The following is a 22,197-nucleotide window of genomic DNA, read 5'->3' on the forward strand; positions in this document are numbered from 1 at the left end:
CAGAAGGCTCCATCGCTGAGAGAATCTGGTGAGCAGGATCAGCGTCAGGAAAACGAGCCACATTCCATACAGCCGCAGCTGACGCTCACGGACTATGCAGGTAACAAATCTCATTTGAGTCTCTCTCAGCAACCGCTCGTTGGACACAAAGTCCGACCAGCGATAACCAAGGATTCTCTGAAGAGACCTGGTACCAAAGGAATTAAGTCTCCGTCTCAGATCCTTGGTCAGAGTCCAAGTCTCGCATCCATAGAGCAAGACTGGAAGTACCAAGGACCTGAAGACTCGGACTTTCGTCCTCCCAGACAGGTACCGGCAGTGCTACACCCCATGATCCAGTGAATCCATGACTCGCCAGGCCCGACCCAAACGTCTATTGACCTCTGACTCACAGCCAGCAAAGACATGAATATCACTGCCAAGGTAAGTGAATCTCTCCACAAACAGGCACAGACAGGACAGCAGCATCCAAGATGTCACCGAAAGCCTGGATCTTAGTTTTGACCCAGGAAACCCGAAATCCCAGCGGATCCGACTCCTCATTCAGCACCTCGAGGGCCCCCAAAAGGATATCTAAAGTTTCCGCAAACATAACTGCATAATCTGCAAAATCAAGGTCAGAGATCTTGACATTCCCAAACGATGCACCGCAGCTTGATCTTCCCGACATCCTCCATAAAAATCCAGTCCATACAAGTGCTGAAAAGTGTGGGGGCCAGTACACACCCCTGACAAACTCCAGTAACAACTGGAGATAAGTCAGAGATGGTACCACCACACTTCACAGCACTCTCAGTACCAGAGTAGAGTTCAGACATCAGATTGATCCGTTTTTGGTGGCACCCCACGAAGACCTAGAATCCTCCAGAGGACATCCCGATTCACTGAGTTCAACGCTTTACAGATATCAACAAAAGCTGCAAGCAGTCCCTGCTGAAACTCTCGTCTGCGTTCAGTGAGGACACGAAGTGCAAGGATACGGTCAATCGTTGACCTCTTTGGTGTAAAGCCTGACTGCTCTGGATGCTGATGCTCAAGCAGATGGTGGCGAACCCTATCAAGAATTCTCCGAGCAAAGACCTTGCCCGGCACTGATAGCAGCGTCACCCCTCGGTAGTTGTTGCAGTCTTGGTGATCACCCTTCCCTTTCCAGAGAGGGAAACAAGACCCCTCTTCCAGTCAGTTGGGATGATGCCTGTGTTCCAGGTAGAGCACAAAACTGCATGCAACGACACGAGTGCAGCATTTCCAGCAGCCTTGAGAAGTTCAGCATGGATGCTACAGATCCCTGGAGCTTTACCCCATTTCAACCGGTTCACCGCAGCCCGTGTTTCCACAAACGAAGGTGGACCACAGTTGATTGTAGGGTCAGCAACAGGGATTGTAACACCCCTGACGTCCAACTCGACAACTGGTGGATCAGCCTGGTACAACCGCTCAAAGTAACCGGCCCAGCGGGCCTTCACTTCGGACTCCTCTGTCAAGAGCCTTCCACCCTCTGCTCTAACTGCAGTGCTCCGAGGGATGGGCTTGGATGAACGCAATGCGCAAATTCTCCTGTAAACAGGATGAGAATCACTTGACACAGGTGATGCTCTACCCCCTCACAGATTCCTTGCACATAGGCCTCCTTGTCCACCCTTAGCACACTTCGTTTTATGCCTCAGCTTCCTGAACAGCACAGCTCTGCCATTCAGCCTGGCCCTGCGATTCTGGTCATTGGTATCCAGTGTCCCTTGAGAAACAAAATTCTTCTTTGCCCTTTGGTGAGTTCCAAGACATCCACCGGCAACATCAAGGACGGTGGTCTTGAAGGCACTCCACAACTCTTCAGGACCCCCAAAGCACCCAGACCACCCAATCTCCACTCAGCCTGTTCGCAAACTCCTCAGCTACCCTCTCATCCTTGAGCTTGCCAACATCCAGTTGAGGCTGGGATGGTACCATTCTCCAGGATTTAAGGTGCAACTTCAGAGTTGCTACAACAAGCCCGTGGTCAGTGTTGAGGAACTGAGCACTCCGGTATACCCTGTAGTTCGAGATCATCCTCCAGCAACAATCAAGGAGGACATGGTCAATGTCCTTTGCCACACTGGCAGCGTTGGAATACCAATTCCAGCGATGAGCTTGTGGGCGCAAAAACCATGAACCAGCCACCCTAAGTCCATGACTTCTTACAAAGTCAAGGAACTTATTGCTATTCTGGTTCATAATTCCTGACCCATGGGGACCAACACACGTCTCATAACCATCCCTATCAGTTTTAGTCGATGCATTGAAATCCCCCAAGACTAGAAGTGTATCTCGTCTGGGGCACTGATCAACCACAGACTCGAGTGTGGCGTAGAATGCGTCCTTCACGGTGAGATCACTCACCCCAGTTGGAGCATAAACAGAGACCAGGGAAATGACACTGAAGGAGTGACGAATCCTTAATCTCATAATACGCTTGTTGACCGGTGTTACCTCAATTATCATTGGGGTCAGCTTATTGGACACAGCTTCAGCAACTCCTTAGGTATGGTAACCATCAGAGCGACCAGACCAATAGTAGGTGTAACCACCCACCATTATCTCGCTGCAATCCGGTGTCCGAACCTCAGAGAGTGCTGCAATACCGATGTCCAAATGCTTGAGCTCAGATGATAACAGAGACATGAGGAGATATGTGGAATTGAAAGGGATGGGGCGGGGAACCTGGGGAATACACGATGGATATTACAGGGACTTTCAGGAAGGAAAGTAGGGAATTTGAAGGAGGTGGGCTTGGGGTGGATTAACGGGGGAAGAAAAGATTGAGGATTTTGATGCGGAAAGATAAGAGGTGGTGGTGAAATGCTGTTTTGAAGGCCTGGAGGGAAGAATGGGATTGAACAGAGTGTGGGAGCTTATTCGAAAGGTGGGAAAAAAGAGGAATGAAAGAGTGAAGGTGAGCAGTGATTCGTGATTTTAGTAGTTTTACCAGAAGGGGGTTGTTGGCGGACCTTGAGTGCCCTGTGGAAATGTGGTGGGGACAAATCGCAGATAGAGCAGGGGGGGGGTGAGACTGGAGAGGAGACGGCAGAAGACAGAAAGACCACCGACCTGCCTGCGGTGAGAGAGTGAGAGGCCTACAGACTCAGCCTCATCGCGGGAGATGCCAATGATCCTGAACGCCTTGGTTTCCACAGCGTGAAGCCGAGAAGGGTGAGAGGCAGGAGCACCAGCCCAGAGGAGAGAGCAGCACTCCATCAGGTTGTGAACGAAAGCTTTTTATGTGGTCAGGAGCTCAGGTGGGCCGAGGAAGGACTTTGCACGACGGAGGATTCCCAGTTGGCGACTGGCTTGTCGGCCAGGTTGGAAATGTGGCTTTCCCAGGATAGGTCATGGCAGATTGTGAGACCCAGAAGCTTGAATGAAAGGACTTCTTCCAGAGGATTGTTGAGAAGGTAGATGGGGGGGGGGGTTCCAAATGGTCCTTTTGGAGAGACATAGTGAGAGTGTGAGATTTGTCTGGATTGAAAGACATGTTCCACATGTTGGACAAGTTTCTGATTTTATCCAGATCTGCAGAGAGCAAGGAAGCTGCTGCTTGCCGGTCTGAGGGATGACCGATGGTACGGCAGAGGGTGGAGTCATCAGCAAAGAGATAAAGAGGATTTTCCAGAGAGTCGGAGAGATCATTGATGAAATTCAAAAAAAGAACAGGACCCAGAACGCTACCTTGAGGAACTCCAGCCTGGACAGGAAGAGGGGATGAAAGAACTGCATTTAGGGCCACACGTTCACTGTGAAAGGAGAGGAAGTCTGTGAGCCATGAGTGGAGATGGCCTTGGATACCATAGGAAGAAAGTTTGGTGAGAAGGACAGGGTGCCAGATCGTGTCAAAAGCACGTGATATGTCCGGGGATATGGCTCGGATTTCCTTTCTGGCATTGAGGACCTCCATCCATTGTTGGGAGAGCAGAAGCAGCATATCCAGGGTAGAGTGACCTGGTCTGAAACCAAATTGATGATCAGAAATAAAGCCGTTGGAGAAGAGGAAGGATTTGATGTCTGAAGCGATGATGGATTCCATTACCTTGCTGATGATTGGGAGAAGGCCGATTGGTCTGTAGTTGCAGGGATCTGTTTTTGCACCTTTTTATGCAGGGCAGTGATGTTTTCTGATTTCCAAGCAGATGGCAGATGACCTTGGGCAAATGAGAGGGTGAATAGAATCGAGAGAAGATGAGCAAGAGTAGAGGAGCAAGTTTTATTTTTCGGCCACATTTCTCTTTCATTTCAATAATCTCCCTTAGTTTTATCTTGGAATGAAAAGGTCTTTTGGTTTTGGTAAAACGACATCACTCGCCATTATAAATTTAAAATATTTTAAGTATATGTGGAAGAATTACACAACCAGACCAGGAATCAAACCCAGGTCCTCTGGTGAACCGTGCCAGTGCTCTGCAATCTGAGCTATCTGGGCGACCCCACTGGCTGGGCGACCCCACTGGCTGGGCGACGCAATTATTCCACATATACAAATGCCACTCTCTTTCCTCCGCTGCTTCCGGGGAACTCATTGCCAACCATAGGAGCAGCGAGGGCCTGTCCATGAGGGTCTTCCCCCCGTTGGGGAACAATTTAATGTCCGCTATTAATCACCACAGGGGGTGTAATAATGCAATAATAAATGAACAGGGAATAACTTTTTTCCACATGTACTTATATTTATTTCCTGTTCATTTATAAACTTGTAAATCGTGTGGGTGGGGTCGACCATTTCGTGGATATAAAGGTGCAAATGACATAATATTTAGGCCGTACGTTGCACATCTCACGGACGATGGCTTTTTCTTCCTGACTCATGGCTTGCTCGCACTCTGCTGTCTGTAGCTTCTCGTGCACCTGCAGCACCTGCGCCAGACGGATAAAACCGCACATTGGGTTGCCGTGGATGGCTGAGCACCAATCGACAACTCGCTCACCACAATTGCATTTTACAACCACGTACCGTCACCGCTTTCACCACAGCTTCTGGGATTTGCGTAGCAGAAGAGGGGTAAATCGAGTGACTCTCGAAGACGTCTGAAGACACGTCACCATCTTGAGAACTCGAAGAGTGGAGTGATATCTGAGGAGAGGTGGATGATGGGATATCAACAATATAATGCAATTTTACAAACCAAGATACAACATTTCAAATGGGGGAAATGTGTATGTATGTATATATGTATATATATATATATATATATATATATATATATATATATATATATATATATATATATATATATATATATATATATATATGTTGCCCGACGATTCTGCAAAAAAATTTCCCTGGTGTTCTGGCTTCGATGTCCGTCGACATGCAAAATTTTAGCTTTCCACATTACCTGCAAGGTACCGATCTTAAATATCAGTCAGTGAGCCAGGTCAGGTTAGGTGTGGGAGCATGCGCCGGAGCAGCACATCACAGCGTTCAATTCATGCCGGCAATCCAAGGGCCTCCGTCTGGCCATCCCCATCCCCTTGAGATGCTGAGCAACCTACTGCAACCACGAGGCACGTGGTCGGCCCATTGGCCTCCTCCACTCATGAGGCTCCCTCGCTAAGAGAATCTTGCGGGCAGGATCAGTGTCAGGAAAACGAACCACATGTCCATACAGCCGCAGATGATACTCACGGACGATGCAGGTAACAAATGTCATTTGAATCTCTCAGCAACCTCGCATTGGACACAAAGTCCGACCAGCGAGAGCCAAGCATTCTTCAAAGAGACCTGGTACCAAAGGAGTTAAGTCTCCGTCCCAGATCTCGAGTCAGATTCCAAGTCTCACATCCGTAGAGCAAGACTGGAAGCAACAAGGATATGAAAACTCGGACTTTCGTACTTCTGCTTAAGTACCGACAGTGCCACACCCCATGATCCAGTGAATCCATGACTCCCCAGGCCCGACCCAGACGTCTATTGACCTCTGATTCACAGCCAGCAGAGACATGAATATCACCGCCAAGGTAAGTGAATCTCTCCGTGACCTCAACATCCTCACCACAAATTGGTACAGATAAGACAGCAGCATCCAAGATGTCAAAGAAATCCTGGATGTTAGTTTTGACCCAGGAAACCCATAATCCCAGCAGCTCCGACTCCTCATTCAGCACCTCGAGGGCCCCCAAAAGGATATCTAAAGTCTCCGCAAAGATGACTGCATCATCTGCGAAATCAAGGTCAGAGATCTTGACATTCCCAAACGATGCACCGCAGCTTGATCTCTCCGACATCCTCCCGAGAATCCAGTCCATGCAGGTGCTTAAAATTGAAGAGCCAGTGCACACCCTTGACGAATTACAGTAACAACTAGAAATAAGTTAGAGATGGTATCACTACATCTCACAGCACTCTCAGTGCCAGAGTATAGTCATCAGATTGATCAGTTTTGGTGGCACCCCATGAAGAGCAAGAATCCTCCAGAGGGCATCATGATTCAATGAATCAAACGCTTTACAGAGATCAACAAAGGCTGCAAGCAGCCCCTGCCAAAACTCTCAGCTGCGCTCAGCGAGGACACGAAGAGCAAGGATACGGTCAATCGTTGACCTCTTTGGTGTAAAGTCTGCTCTGGACGCTGGTGCTCAAGCAGATGGTGGCGAACCCTATCAAGAATTATCCGAGCAAAGACCTTGCCCTGCACTGAGAGCAGCGTCACCCCTCGGTAGTTGTTCCAGTCCTGTAAATCACCATTCCCTTTCCAGAGAGGGAGAACAAGGCCCCTCTTCCAATCAGTTGGGATGATGCCTGTGTTCCAGGCAGAGCACAAAACTGCATGCAATGACACGAGTGCAGCATTTCCACCAGCCTTGAGAAGTTCAGCATGGATGGCACAAATCCCAGGAGCATTATCCCATTTCAACCGGTTCCACACAGCCTGTGTTTCCACAAATGAAGATGGATCACAGTTGATTGGAGGGTCAGCAATCGGGACAGTAATACCCCTGACATCCAACTCAGCAGCTGCTGGGTCAGTCTCGCACAGCCGCTCAAAGTAACCCACCCAGCGGGCCTCAATTTGGACTCAACTGTCAATTGCCAACCACCCTCCACTCTAACTGCAGTACACCGAGGGATGGGCTTGGATGGACACAATGTGCGTATTCTCCTGTAAGCAGGACGAGAATCTCGTGATCACAGGTGATGCTCTACCCCCTCACAGATTCCTCCCAATTGGCCTCCTTGTCCACCCTCAGCGTACGTACAGTTTTATGCCTCACCTCCCTGAACAGCTCAGTTCTGCCATTCAGCCTGTCCCTGCATTTCTGGTCAATGGTATCCAGTGTCCCTTGAGAGACAAAATTCTTCTTCGCCCTACGGTGAGCTCCAAGACATCCACTGACAACATCAAGGATATTAGTCTTGAAGGCACTCCACAACTCTTCAGTATTCCCCAAAGCACCTCGACCCCCAAATCCCCACTCTGCCTGATCACAAACTCCTCAGCTACCCTCTCATCTTTAAGCTTGTCAATATCTAGCGTAGGCTGGAATGGTACCATTCTCCTGGATTGAAGCTGTAACTTCAGAGTTGCTACAACAAACCTGTGGTTGATATTGAGGAACTGAGCACCCCAGTAGACCTTGCAGTTCTGGATCATCCTCCAGCAACCATCAATGAGCATATGATCAATCTCGTTTGCCACACCACCAGCATTGGAATACCAAGTCAAGCGATGAGCCTGTGGGCACTGAAACCATGAACCGGCCACGCTCAGTCCATGACTTCTTGCAAAGTCAAGGAACTTAGTGCTATTCAGTTTACAGTTCCTGACCCATGGGGAGCAACACATGTCTCATAACCATCAGTTCTCGTCGATGCATTGACATCCGCCAAGACGAGAAGAGTATCTCACCTGGGGCACTGATCAACCACAGACTCGAGCGTGGCAAAGAATGCATCCTTCACGGTGAGATCACTCGCCTCAGTCGGAGCATACACAGAGACCAGGGAAACGACACCCAAAGAGTGACGAATCCTTCGTCTCATAATACGCTCGTTGACCGGTGTTACCTCAATTATCATTGGAGTCAGCTTATTGGACACAGCTACAGCAACTCCTTGGGCATGGTAACCATCAGAGCGACCAGACCAATAGTAGGTGTAACCACCCACCATGATCTCGCCACAATCCGGTCTCCGAACCTCAGAGTCCTACACTACCGATGTCCAAATGCTTGAGTTCAGAAGATAACAAAGACAGGTGATTATCCTCTCTTAGGGATAGGACATTCCAGGCACCCGACTGAAGGGACCGCCTCAGGTGAACCCAAGGAGACCGCCCTCTGGTGGACGACACCTCAGCACCACTCCGACACACACCACCACAATCTGACCCAGGAAGTTTACGCTGTGCTTTTCCTCTCATCAAGGAATGGGGTCCCTAAGGCTTTGCCCCAATCCTGTCATCCGGTAAGCTGCCCTGCGAAGGGCAGCAGCATAGGAGGAACCCCCCACAGATTGGGTTTTCAGTTTTCTTTGAGTTTTTGTGTTTTGCGGAATGAAGGGTTTTACGGTGGCTGGAGTGCAAATCCTGCCACCAACCTCCTAAAAAAAGTAACCCAACTGCAGGAGGACGTCCGCAGACACAGTGAGGCACAATATATGGATGGCCATTGGCTCACAAGGAGCTCCTCCGCCCTTTGGCAGGTGTTGTTTTTAATCCTGCTGGGTGTCCATATCTAAACACCCTCCTCATCAGGAAGCCTGGTGGGGGAGACGGTTTAGTTGCCAACAAGCTGACCATGAAACAGGTGAGTACAGGTTTACATGGTACCTGTAGCAAGTCACAGATCTGATAATAGAAAAACATCGCAACTTCCCAGACCATATCCGAAGCGGCAATTTGGCTTTGCTCCAAACACAGCCATTTCAGATATCTGGGATTTATAAACAAACTGCATTTCACATGTAGTATGGACATGTATTCACTCATGATGTATTAACATGCTATGTGAAGTGAATGAAAGGTCATACATGTCCACTATGCCTGTGGGTTTCCCACGGGTGTCCCACTCGAATATTTGCATTTTCTGTCTGTCTGTCTATCTGTCTATCAATAGAATCTGCCACACCGGAGGTAATCAGATCATATTGTATACTGCTGGAATCCTCTTACCAAATGGAGATGCAAGAAAACATTTTTCAAACCTTCAGGGTGGGGGGGAAGACCCCAATTCTCTCGATGTAAATGTGCATCATGTCGTGGCACCCGGTGGTTGGCAGTGCAGCATTACAAATAATCTTGTACTAGTCACCAATCTCACAATTCTTGCACCCAATAACCAGACTCAAAGTGTTGTCTCTCCATCGGCACAACAGTGGTCATTATTGTGTAATATTGCCTCATGGTATCTTATTATTATTATTATTATTATTATTATTATTATTATTATTATTATTATTATCTGTTTTCTTGTACCAGCAGGAGTACTCGGCGATGCCTGGTATTGCTCGGTCAATTTTTTAGAGGCCTACAATACTTTCCCACACCTATGAAGGAATGTGGCCAGGTATCATTTAATATCACCTTTCACGTAGCTACAAAGGATTTGGCACTAAATAGCGATAAGAAAAACGTCAAAATTAAAATAAAAAACCCCAAAATGAACTTTTTTTGCCTAAAACAGTCAGTGGTGAGAAAGAGCTTTATTTATTATATGAGAGAATTAATGTTGTTCTCTGACCCGAGATGAACAAAACGACGTCACCGCCACAACGCACGTTCTGTCTGCGGCTCCCGTAAGAGCTATCTCACAACACTAAATACAAAAAAAATGTAATTTCACACACAGTACTGTCACAAGTGCACAGAAAATGCAGTTACCGACCGGTTTCGCCCTCATTCGGGCATCATCAGGGCAACAAAGCAAGCTTTCATACACTTGTGGCTGAAAACCTTTCGGTTATATAAACCAGATAATGTGCGACATGTGCGAATATACAAGATAATTTCACCACTCACAGTCTGAAGTCACAAATTATCTGATGTGTGTGTGTGTGTATATATATATATATATATATATATATATATATATATATATATATATATATATATATATATATATATATATATATATATATATATATATATATATATATATATATATATATATATATATATATATATATATATATATACACACACACACACACACACACAATAAAATGACTCGTGCTAACAATGATAAACTCTTTCAAGTCCTTTCTGGCTTCAGTCACCTCCCCTGAGTCAATATGCACACACACCCAACCCATAAAAACAAAACTTCTTTGTCACCACACAAGGAAAACGACCCGAGGTTTCATGCTGTTCCAAAACATTCACTTATCAGAGCTGAAACCCAATGGTCCCTCCAGGCATGGGCAGCCCATGCCTGAAATAACACGTTCTAAGCCAATGCCGTGGCATGAAAAGCAAGGTCGTGGGTGATGGTAACTCACCCAACACTTTCCAAAGCACCAAATCGCACATACTTTTCAAATTACAGATAACACACAAGATCATTTTCAAAGCCGTAACACGTCTGACGTTTGAAATTTTGGAAGTTCTTAAAGGTAATTGAATGGAAACAGCTGCTACAAGAGGCTTTGGTGAATTCAATTACATGGAGGTTCAGAGATCACAATTGAACAATGTCTTCTCAGCCACAGAAGGGTAGAAGAAGCAATTCTACAAAGAGAGGGTTTTAGTAATGATCTGAATAAATCTGCACAAAGAGTAGAAAGTGGTTAATGAGGAGTGGTGGGTGGGGTAGCAGAGATGAAAGAAGGTGTGGAAGGAAGGATATGTGTGTGATGGAGGAGGGGAAAGGTCAAAAATTCAACATCCTCCACTTCCCATGACGTCATATAAAGATGACCTCATAGATGGAAGAATAATAAGTCTTTCATCGAAACCCAGACAACAGTTGCGTGAGAACACTCGAAGGAAGAGAAGTGTTCCTGACCAGTGAAAGGGCAGGACGGATGTAAAATGAATGAAATTACTTTCAACATTGAAGTTACGATTCGTTATCATAAACAAACAGCGGGCTAGCTCTGAGATGTCTCAGCCCGAGTTAAAAACCCCCAGTGCTGGAGTCTAATAATGTCATTTGGTGCAGCGTCAGCAGAAGGTGCTGCATTGTGGAGCATGCTTTATTTTGCAAACTTTTTAGCAAGCCGTCGTGTGTGCAGTCTTTGCCTCCAACAATAACCTTTGCTGAGAAATCCCTTTCAAATGAATGTTAATGAGCTGGGACCAATTCTGCCCTGATTTTACAATGGTTATGTATATTAGGTTAAAGGCCTGTCGAGGGGATGCAGCGGATAACTGGGTATATATATATATATATATATATATATATATATATATATATATATATATATATATATATATATATATATATATATATATATATATACATATATACACTTGTGGGAAGGAATGTTCTTCTTGCATATGGCAGCTGGGCTGCTGGGGAGCTATCATTTTGTTGTGCTGTGGCCGCGCCGCTGATGCCGTGCCAGTACCAGTACACCAGTTTCGCTGACCTCAGAAGGATGACAGGCTGAGTCATCCCCACATGGTGTTAATTCAGTTGCCAACGGGGCTAAGATCCCAAGGCAGCCACTCTAGCCACGAAGCCAACACCAAGCTCGGCTAAGATCCCAAGGCAGCCACCCTAGCCACGAAGCCAACACCAGGCTCGGCTCGGCTTAGATCCCAAGCCAGCCACCCGAGCCGCAAAGCCAACACCAGGCTCGGCTAAGATCCTAAGCCAGCCACCCTAGCCATGAAGCCAACGCCAGGCGAGGCTAAGATCCCAAGCCAGCCACCCTAGCCACGAAACCAACACCAGGTTCGGGGAGGAATAATCTCTTGCAATGTAGATGAAGGACTTGTGTGCTGTCAATAACTTGGAGTTCCACAAAGGGAAGGTACAATATATCGACATGAATTCACACAAGGACCAAAATTAATTTAGTGCTCATACTCTCGGGCGATTCATCAACGTTTGTGCCATCCCTTGGATGGACGTTAAACCCAGCGTCCTGTCTCTCAGCATTACTTGGTGTCTTTGTGAAGTGTAGGCGAGCCATCGCCAGCGCCCTGGCCAATTAGAAATTCCTGCTCTAACATACAGGAGGGCACTGCATCAGTAGCACAGTCATGCCCCTGAAAGAACTGATGCTAACCTGCAGCCATGTATGCATACAAACGACGACAAAGACATGGAGGGAGGCCAGGGATTGTGAGATCTGACATTGGTGTCAGTGAGATGTGCAGGGACAGATTTGTAGCTTAACGATTGACAGGTGGCACCATGTGTACGTGATACAACATCCCGGACAAGGCGGGAACAACAGCACTGACTTTAACAGCGGTAGGGGTTTACACATATACACCACCAGGGATTCTCACACTCACCCCCTCCAATGTGGGTAACTTTTCAAACAAAAATCCTTCAGGTTAGTGACTCCCCTCCCACTCCTCTCTCTCTCTCTCTACTTTCTGTTCCCTCTTCAACCTTCTTTCTGTCTCTGTCTCTCCCATATCCCGTCTTCCTCCCTCTCTCCTCTCTACACCCCCATTCTGTGTGTCTCTCTCTCTCAATAATAATAATAATAATAATAATAATAATAATAATAATAATAATACAGCACTCTAAGAGGTAAAGGCTGCTTCTTCATGTTTCGGTTATTGCATTCCGACACCTGCCCACACTTATGCCTGAAGGGATCCCCTCTCCAAGACCTTCCCGATGACGTAAAGTCCATCTTTGTACGCCAAGGGGTTATCGCATGATTGGCAGACATAGAGACAAACAGATGGGCATTTCATGTACAGGGTGGTCCAAAATGATGTGCAACTGTTTATTTAACTACAATAATTTTTTTTATTATCGTCAGTTTTGTTTGTTTTTGTCAAATAATACACAGGTGAGTTAAGTTTTTTTTGTTTATTTATAACAAACAATAATACTTCAACAAGCAATGAGGTGCAATATCATCAGTATTTGATGAAGTTCTCAATCCAAGCATGTCCTCTGGATGGCAGCTGTCACACAGACACTTAAGTTGTCAATGACTTGACTGAGAACTGGACCTGGTATGCGTCTGATTTCCCATCAGATCTTATTTTTCAACTCCTGCAGTGTGGGGTGGGTTGTTTTCACAGACCTTGGCTTTGAGGGACCCCGTAGATCGTAATCGGGAGGAGACAGATCTGGGGAGTAGGCAGGCAATGGGGTGTCCGTCCATCAAATTTCTTTGTCCCCTCTTATTTGTTTCAGTATGGTGCTCCAGTAACTGTACCTTGTATGAATACAGTTTCAGATCGTCCGTGCACGATTCTGCCAACAGTCGTGGGAGAAGGTCCCACCAGCTGTGCAAGTCGATGTGTCGCCTTTTTCGGAGAACGCTGCAAAGCTTCTCTTAGAGCTTCTATCTTGTCGGTTGTTCTAACTGACGGTTTTTGACCACTCTGTCCTTTCACACTTTCAGTGTCTCCAAACCCATCAACAATACATTTGATGATCCTGCATTGTAAAATTCTTGCATTTGGATGGAATCTACGAAACTGCCTTTGTGTAGAAACATTTGACTGTCGCGAATCAGTCTCTAAAATGAGCAAAATGGGGCACAACACAACAACAACTTCACACCTTGTTGTTTTGGTGACTTGAAAAGAGGGTCATGTCAGTAAAATTGTGATATATATATATATATATATATATATATATATATATATATATATATATATATATATATATATATATATATATATATATATATATATACATATCTTTATAACCACTGACTGACTCACTGATATTAAAGATCGGTGCCTTCTCGGTGACTGTGAAGAAAGTTGGTGGTCAGATAAAAGATTGTGAGATTCAAGATGCTTGAGAAAATGGGAATTGAGAAGACATTCAAAGACTTTGGAAACAGTAGAAGTCAGAGCAATAGGACGGTAGTTAGAAGGGTTTGAACGAATCACCCTTCTTTAAAATAAGCTGTACTAAGGCATGTTTCCAGGTAAGAGGAAAAGTTTGGGTTTTTAAACAAAAACAAAACAAATGAGCAAGCAAGGGTGAAAGTTCTGAAGCACTTTCCTTCAAGACACGGGGAGGAATACCATCTTGCCCGTAGGCCTTGCTTATGTCCAGAGAGAGGAGTATTTTTTGACTGCATGAAAATAGATTACAGGGAGGGAGGGACATAGGATTTGTGAGGGGAGCATCAGAGGGAGATGGAATGTTAGAGTTATCCAGTGTGGAGTTAGGGAGAAATGAGAACCAAAAAGTTGCTTTATCGGTCGGAGAGACAGCGATAGTATCATCGGAACGGAAAAGCAAAGGAAAGGTAGAGCGACAGAAGTTGTTGGAGATACTTTTAGCTAAGGACCAGAAAGATCTATTAGTGGAATAAGAAGATGAGAGGTTGTCACATTTCTTTTGAATAAAGGATTGCTTCGCTTCACGAATAACATGTTTGCAATGATTTCTGGCAAATATGAAAGCCAAATGCGAGTCGGAGGGAGAAGAGTTTTTTTCATGTCCGATACGCGGCATCCCTTGCACGAATGGGCGAAGAGCAGCAATTATTGAACCAAGAATTGGTCGGAGAGATGGATTTGAAAGAGAAGGGGATATAAGCCTCCATTCCTGTAACAATGACCTCAGCTATACATTCAGCAGACATTGAGGCATCGCTCGAAGAGAGGCAGTTGTCTTTCCAGGGAAAGTCAGAAAAGAAGTTTCGTAGACCAGTCCAGTCAGCATTGTTGAAATGCCAATACTGGCGTTTCGTCGGAGCAGTCGAATGGGAAGAAGTGGTGGTAAGTAAAGTGATGTTCACAAGATTGTGGACAGAAGAACCAATTTGAGGTGAAATTGTGTAGTTGTAATGTAACGGAGTGGAAGTGAAGAATAAACCCAAAGTATTGGTAGTGTGGTCATGACGATCTGGGATATGGTTAGGGTGGGTGATAATTTATTCCAAATCATGAAGAATGGAAAATGTAAGAGCTTCAACTCCCCCAACATCTGTGTGGGAGGGCTTCAGCCTCTCCCTGTGGTGTACATGGAAGTCTCTGAGATGGAGAAATTCTGCTTGAGGGTGTTCGGATGTCATGGCCTCATGGCAAGGGTTGAGATAGTCAAATAAAGCTTTAAAGTTTGTGGAAATGGGAGAGTAGTAAGTGAAACAGAGAAAGATAGTAATGGTCGGGAGACAAATCTTAAGCCAGATGACATCAAAGTTTGGAGATTGTAGGTCGACAAGGCGTACAGCAGGCGTGTTGATGTTGGAGTATACACAGACTCCTCCTTTGAAGCGGAATTGTGAGTGAAGGATGTAGTTCGAAATGTTATAAGAATTAACAAGAACGTAATGTGATAATTGGGTCTGAGAGAAGCAAGATATGAGGAGAGGAGCTTGCCAGATGATGTTCAACAGAGGAATGATTTGAAGAAAGACCACGGATGTTGGTGAAATCAACTGAAAATTAGTCACGTTGGTTCAAAATGCAAGGGTCTTGGGAGGGACTGATACTACTACTACTACTGCCTGAACCCCCTCCCCTGGTTGGCAGCAGAGACAGACAGATCATCGAGATTCTTCGCATCCCATAATGCTGGGAACTTGTCGGACTTTATCATACTTATATTTCATTACAGGCTGTCGGAGGAAAATGAAAGGAAAGAAAAATAAAAGAGACAGAATGTAAAGTGAGGAGGGAAGATGAGTGAGTAAGAAAAATGTATGATGAAAAGTGTGTGATGTTTGTTTGAAAAGTGTAAATATAAATTTGTTTGAAAAATAGACGAGTCAACACCGTACCAGGTTCAAATAGACGAGTCAACACCATACCAGGTTAAGATAGACGAGTCAACACCATACCAGGTTGAAATAGACGAGTAAACACCGTACCAGGTTCAAATAAACGAGTCAACACCGTACCAGGTTAAGATAGACGAGTCAACACCATACCAGGTTGAAATAGACGAGTAAACACCGTACCAGGTTCAAATAAACGAGTCAACACCGTACCAGGTTAAGATAGACGAGTCAACACCGTACCAGGTTGAAATAGACGAGTAAACACCATACCAGGTTAAGATAGACGAGTCAACACCGTACCAGGTTAAGATAGACGAGTCTCTCCGAAGGGGTGAAACCTCCATTGTTGTAGTATTTTCGAGTTTATTTTATTATTTATCGGAATAGATGGAGCCAGAAAACACAAAAACCCCATTTGTCTCAATAAATCGACAAAATGCCTTTTCAGTCATTTATTAGGGCTTCAAGCATGGCTGAAGCCCTATTGAATTCGTTAGTATTATTATTATTAACGGCGTTTTTATGTTCTACTGACCGATTTTGTGGCGGATCTGGAGGGAAAACTGTCAGATGAAATTCAACGAAACTTAACAGGATTGTTACTCTCCACCTGAAGTTTATACTATGAAACATTTGATGACGTAGGTCACGTGCTCTGGCGGCCATATTGGATTTTATCCAAAACCTAAAAACATCTTCTTCTCCAGAAGGGATAATCTGACAGCCTCAATCTTTTGCACACATTTGCTAAGTTCCATGGTAATGCTAATTTGTTAATTTCGTCGAAATCGTTACATAATTTATATGATTAAAATGATGCCGATTCGCCTCATTAAATATGCCAAATATGCAAATGAGAGTTAAAAAAATTTAATGACAAATTTAGATAGCACATAAACAGGGGACTCCCAATATATTTATACTATGTCTGTATTTGACCCCAGTGAGCCCCCAGAGCCCCCCAAAGTTGAAAATGACCCATTTTTTTAAATGTCATAAAATAAAAACAACGCTTGGATGAAATTCAATGAAACTTATACATTGAATAACTCTCCACCTGAAGTTTATACTTTTAAAATTGTGATGACGTTGGTCACGTGGTATGGCGGCCATATTGGATTTTCTCCAAAACCTAAAAACATCTTCTTCTCCAGAAGGGGTAATACGACAGCCTCAAACTTTTGCACACATTTGCAAGGTTCCATTGGAATGTTAAGTTGTTAATTTCGTCGAAATCGTTACATAATTTATATGATTAAAATGATGCCGATTCGCCTCATTAAATATGCCAAATATGCAAATGAGAGTTGAAAAAATTTAATGACAGATTCTGATAGGCCTTGAAGAGGGGACTCCAAATATGTTTACGCTATGTCTGTATTTTACCCCAGTGAGGCCTCAGAGCCCCCCAAATTTGAAAATCACCCATTTTTGACATGTCGTAAAATGAAAACCAAAGAAGATAGACAAAAAGTGACCACAAATTCTGGAAGATATTTTAACGTTCTACAAGTTCGCCATGTATATTAATATGCAAATGTGGAGTTATTGGACTTTTTTGGGGACTTGAAAATTTGTCCAGCCTCGATTTGTCCAATGTGAAGTTTCTTTCTCTATCATGTATTGCTATGGGCTTTTCAATCCTTCATCGATATAACATGAGGGACCCCGTAGCTGGGCCACATTGCAGACTTGAACTAACTTTCTAACTCGGAAAACCCATATCATGTGACAGGGTGATGGTGTTGAAATTTGTTAAAATGGAGGCACGCCTTGAAGCCCGGGATTACTGGTTTACCAGTTTTAATTATTAGGGCTTCAAGCAAGTGCTGAAGCCCTATTGAATTCGTTCGTATTATTAGGGTACCCTGTGAGTACAGGGTACCCTATTGTTTTTCTTCTGTTTATTATTACGCATTATTATTATTATTCTTCCGCCGGCATTTTGCACCCTTTTTCGCTTTAAAAATCATTTTCTCTGGAACACTAAGTCCGATCGACAGGAAATTTTCACCATAGTATGTATCTTTTTTGATAGCACAATCACGTTATAATTATGACGTCATTGGTCACGTGGTACGGTCGCCATCTTGAAAAAAGCGATAAACTTTGGACATCTGTATCTCGGAAACCGTGCAATGGAAAAAATTTTCGTTTGATACATTTTACTAAGCTCCCTATGGAACACGTGTGATTTTTCGTGACGACATAGGTGAAGCGATATACCGGTGAAAATTGGTAAAGTAGAACGCAATATGGGAAAAATATGAAAAAATCTGAGCAAGATCTACGGCAAAAAACACTGACGAAAATTTGTTTTTTGACGTCATCGATGACGTAATTCATCCGCCATTTTGTTTTTTAGTGTTTTTTTTTTTTTAAATCTTCTTCTCCAGAACGGCTATGCAGATTAAGGCGAAACTTTACGCACATTCCCCCTGAGGTCCTCTTTCAAGTTTGTTAATTTGTTGTTGATACGTCACATGGTTTGGCGGCCATCTTGAAAAAACCCTAAAACCTTCAAACATCTTCTTCTCCAGAAGCGCTGGTCCAATGAAGGCGAGATTTCAGAACTATATTCGTGACATGTATGCGATGCAAGTTTGTTAATTTCAAAGTGATAGGTCACATGGTTTGGCCGCCATGTTGGATTTAAGAAAAATATTAAATAAAGTTTTCTCTGGTATTTCATAAGCCATCGAAGCGAAAATTTGCAAGTGCCTTCCTCGCTCAAGTCTGCATACATGGTAAAATTTTTTACCTCAGAAGTCACATGGTTTGGCGGCCATCTTGGATAGAAAAATAGACTTTATCCGATTTACACAAAACTTCACACACTTGTTCGGGTCGACGATGGAAAGCAGAATTTAAATTCATGATATCCTCGGTCACAAGGTTCGGCAGCCATCTTGGATTGAAAATGAATAAATTTTAAAAATCTTCTTCTCCAGAAGGGCAAGACAGATGAAGACGAAACTTCACAGATATATTCCTCATGAGGTCCTTTCTCAAGTTTGTTAATTTGTTTTTGATCGGTCACATGGTTTGGCGGCCATCTTGAAAAAACCCGAAAACCTTCAAACATCTTCTTCTCCAGAAGCGTTGGCCCAATGAAGGGGAGATTTCAGAACTATATTCGGGACAGGAAGGCGATATAAGTTTGTTAATTTCGAATTGATAAGTCACATGGTTTGGCCGCCATCTTGGATTTCAGAAAAATATTAAATAATGTTTTCTCTGGAACCGCTTAACCAAACGAATCGAAAATTTGTAATTATCATCTAGCAGGCAGTATGCACGCTTGGTAAAAATTATGATGTCACACGTCACATGGTTTGGCGGCCATCTTGGATTGAAAAACGCACCTTTACCGATTAACACGAAACTTCACGTACGTGTTCCAATACCCAGTTGGAAGCAGAATATACATTTCTGATGTCATAGGTCACATGGTTCGTCAGCCATCTTGGATTGAAAAACAATATCTTCAAACGTCTTTTTCTCTGAAACGGCTGAACAGATCAGGCGAAACTCCACCACTATGACCGCCTCTCCATGACGAATAAAAAGTTCCCACCCCCCTTTTGAGGTACGATGCAACGTTTGGCAGCCATATTGGATTGAAGGAAAAATATTAATTAATGTTTACTCTGGAACTACTGCATCAATAAATGTGAAACATCAAGTTTATGGTGGAACGCTCATGCGGAATGAGGGTTTGAAATTTCAACGCGATCGGGCCCAGGGTTTGGCAGCCATGTTGGTTTTAAGAAAAATATTAAATAATGTTTTCTCTGGAACTGCTTAACCTGGAGAAACGAAAATTTGCAGTTATCATCCACCATCGTGTTTGCACACGTGGTGCAAATTATGACATCACAAGTCACATGGTTTGGCCGCCATCTTGGATTGAAGGATAAATATTAATTAATGTTTACTCTGGAACCGCTGCCTCTATATATGCGAAACTTCAGATTTATAATTCAGGTGACATGCGAAATAAAAGTTTAAAATTTCAACCTGATCGGTCACGCGGTTTGGGAGCCAGAATTATTTAATTATTTGAATCTGGAAGCCAGTAATAACGAAATTGAATGCTTTGTGCTGCCCGGTTCGTAACTCATCTGTTCCGTGCTGTCTCGAAGCAGGCCTGTGTTTGTATCACTATTAAATAATGTTTTCTCTGGCACCGCTTATCCTTTCAATGCCAAACTTTGCGACTGTCATCTGCAGAAAGTCCCATGTTGTATCAAAGGTGGACGGACTGGGTACCCGGTCATCACTGCCAGCAGTTATAAAGTGGCAGTTCTAGTTATTATTATTATTATTATAACGGGTTTTATGTTCTACTGACCGATTTTGTGGCGGATCTGGAGGGAAAACTGTCAGATGAAATTCAACGAAACTTAACAGGATTATTACTCACCACCTGAAGTTTATATTATGAAACATTTGATGACGTAGGTCACGTGGTATGGCGGCCATATTTGATTTTATCCAAAACCTAAAAACATCTTCTTCTCCAGAAGGGATAATCAGACAGACTCAATCTTTTGCACACATTTGCTAAGTTCGATGTTAATGTGAATTTGTTAATTTGGTCGAAATCGTTACATAATTAATATGATTTAAAATGATGCCGATTCGCCTCATTAAATATGCAAAATATGCAAATGAGAGTTGAAAAAATTTAATGACAGATTTCGATAGTACATAAACAGGGGACTCCCAATATAGTTATACTATGTCTGTATTTGACCCCAGTGAGCCCCCAGCGCCCCCCAAAGTTGAAAATGACCCATTTTTGAAATGTCATAAAATGAAAACAACGCTTAGAGTAAATTCAATGAAACTTATCCATTTAATTAATCTCCACCTGAAGTTTATACTTTAAAAATTTTGATGACGTAGGTCACGTGGTATGGCGGCCATATTGGATTTTCTCCAAAACCTAAAAACATCTTCTTCTCCAGAAGGGATAATCAGACAGCCTCAATCTTTTGCACACATTTGCTAAGTTCGATGCTAATGTGAATTTGTTAATTTGGTCGAAATCGTTGCATAATTAATATGATTTTAAATGATGCCGATTCGCCTCATTAAATATGAAAAATATGCAAATGAGAGTTGAAAAAAATTTAATGACAGATTTAGATAGTACATGAAGAGGGGACTCCCAATGTATTTATACGATGTCTGTATTTGACCCCAGTGAGCCCCCAGCACCCCCCAAAGTTGAAAATGACCCATTTTTTTAATGTCATAAAATGAAAACAACGCTTGGATGAAATTCAATGAAACTTATCAATTTAATTACTCTCCACCTGAAGTTTATACTTTAAAAATTTTGATGACGTAGGTCACGTGGTCTGGCGGCCATATTGGATTTTATCCAAAACCTAAAAACATCTTCTTCTCCAGAAGGGATAATCTGACAGCCTCAATCTTTTGCACACATTTGCTAAGTTCGATGTTAATGTGAATTTGTTAATTTCGTCGAAATCGTTACATAATTAATATGATTTAAAATGATGCCGATTCGCCTCATTAAATATGCAAAATATGCAAATGAGAGTTAAAAAAATTTAATGACAAATTTAGATAGCACATAAACAGGGGACTCCCAATATATTTATACTATGTCTGTATTTGACCCCAGTGAGCCCCCAGAGCCCCCCAAAGTTGAAAATGACCAATTTTTGAAATGTCATAAAATGAAAAACAACGCTTGGATGAAATTCAATCAAACTTATACATTGAATAACTCTCCACCTGAAGTTTATATTTTGAAAATTTTGATGACGTAGGTCACGTGGTCTGGCGGCCATATTGGATTTTCTCCAAAACCTAAAAACATCTTCTTCTCCAGAAGGGGTAATACGACAGCCTCAAACTTTTGCACACATTTGCAAGGTTCCATTGGAATGTTAAGTTGTTAATTTCGTCAAAATCGTTGCATAATTTATATGATTAAAATGATGCCGATTCGCCTCATTAAATATGCCAAATATGCAAATGAGAGTTGAAAAAATTTAATGACAGATTCTGATAGGCCTTGAAGAGGGGACTCCAAATATATTTACGCTATGTCTGTATTTTACCCCAGTGAGGCCCCAGAGCCCCCCAAAGTTGAAAATCACCCATTTTTGACATGTCGTAAAATGAAAACCAAAGAAGATAGACAAAAAGTGACCACAAATTCTGGAAGATATTTTAACGTTCTACAAGTTCGCCATTTACATTAATATGCAAATGTGGAGTTATTGGACTTTTTTGAGGACTTGAAAATTTGTCCAGCCTCGATTTGTCCAACGTGAAGTTTCTTTCTCTATCATGTATTGCTATGG

The 22,197-nt window shown here is 43.4% G+C and overlaps 1 protein-coding gene across 2 annotated transcripts in view; it reads right to left on the reverse strand.

Annotated features, from left to right (window-relative positions):
* Nucleotides 1-22,197, reverse strand: part of LOC147020878 (coiled-coil domain-containing protein 85C-like) — a 71,467-nt gene that overhangs the window by 4,402 nt on the left and 44,868 nt on the right. For both annotated transcript variants that reach the window (XM_085896598.1, XM_085896599.1), the window contains exons 4-5: nt 4,979-5,098; nt 4,792-4,881 (exon numbers count right to left, since the gene is read on the reverse strand). In XM_085896598.1, coding sequence (XP_085752724.1) covers nt 4,792-4,881; nt 4,979-5,098 — 210 coding nt within the window. The remainder of the gene's footprint in view (nt 1-4,791; nt 4,882-4,978; nt 5,099-22,197) is intronic.

The sequence above is a fragment of the Eptatretus burgeri genome, chromosome 9 (assembly GCF_056783735.1).
Source record: "Eptatretus burgeri isolate ZD-2024b chromosome 9, Ebu_testis_v1, whole genome shotgun sequence".
Classification (NCBI taxonomy): Eukaryota; Metazoa; Chordata; class Myxini; order Myxiniformes; family Myxinidae; genus Eptatretus; species Eptatretus burgeri.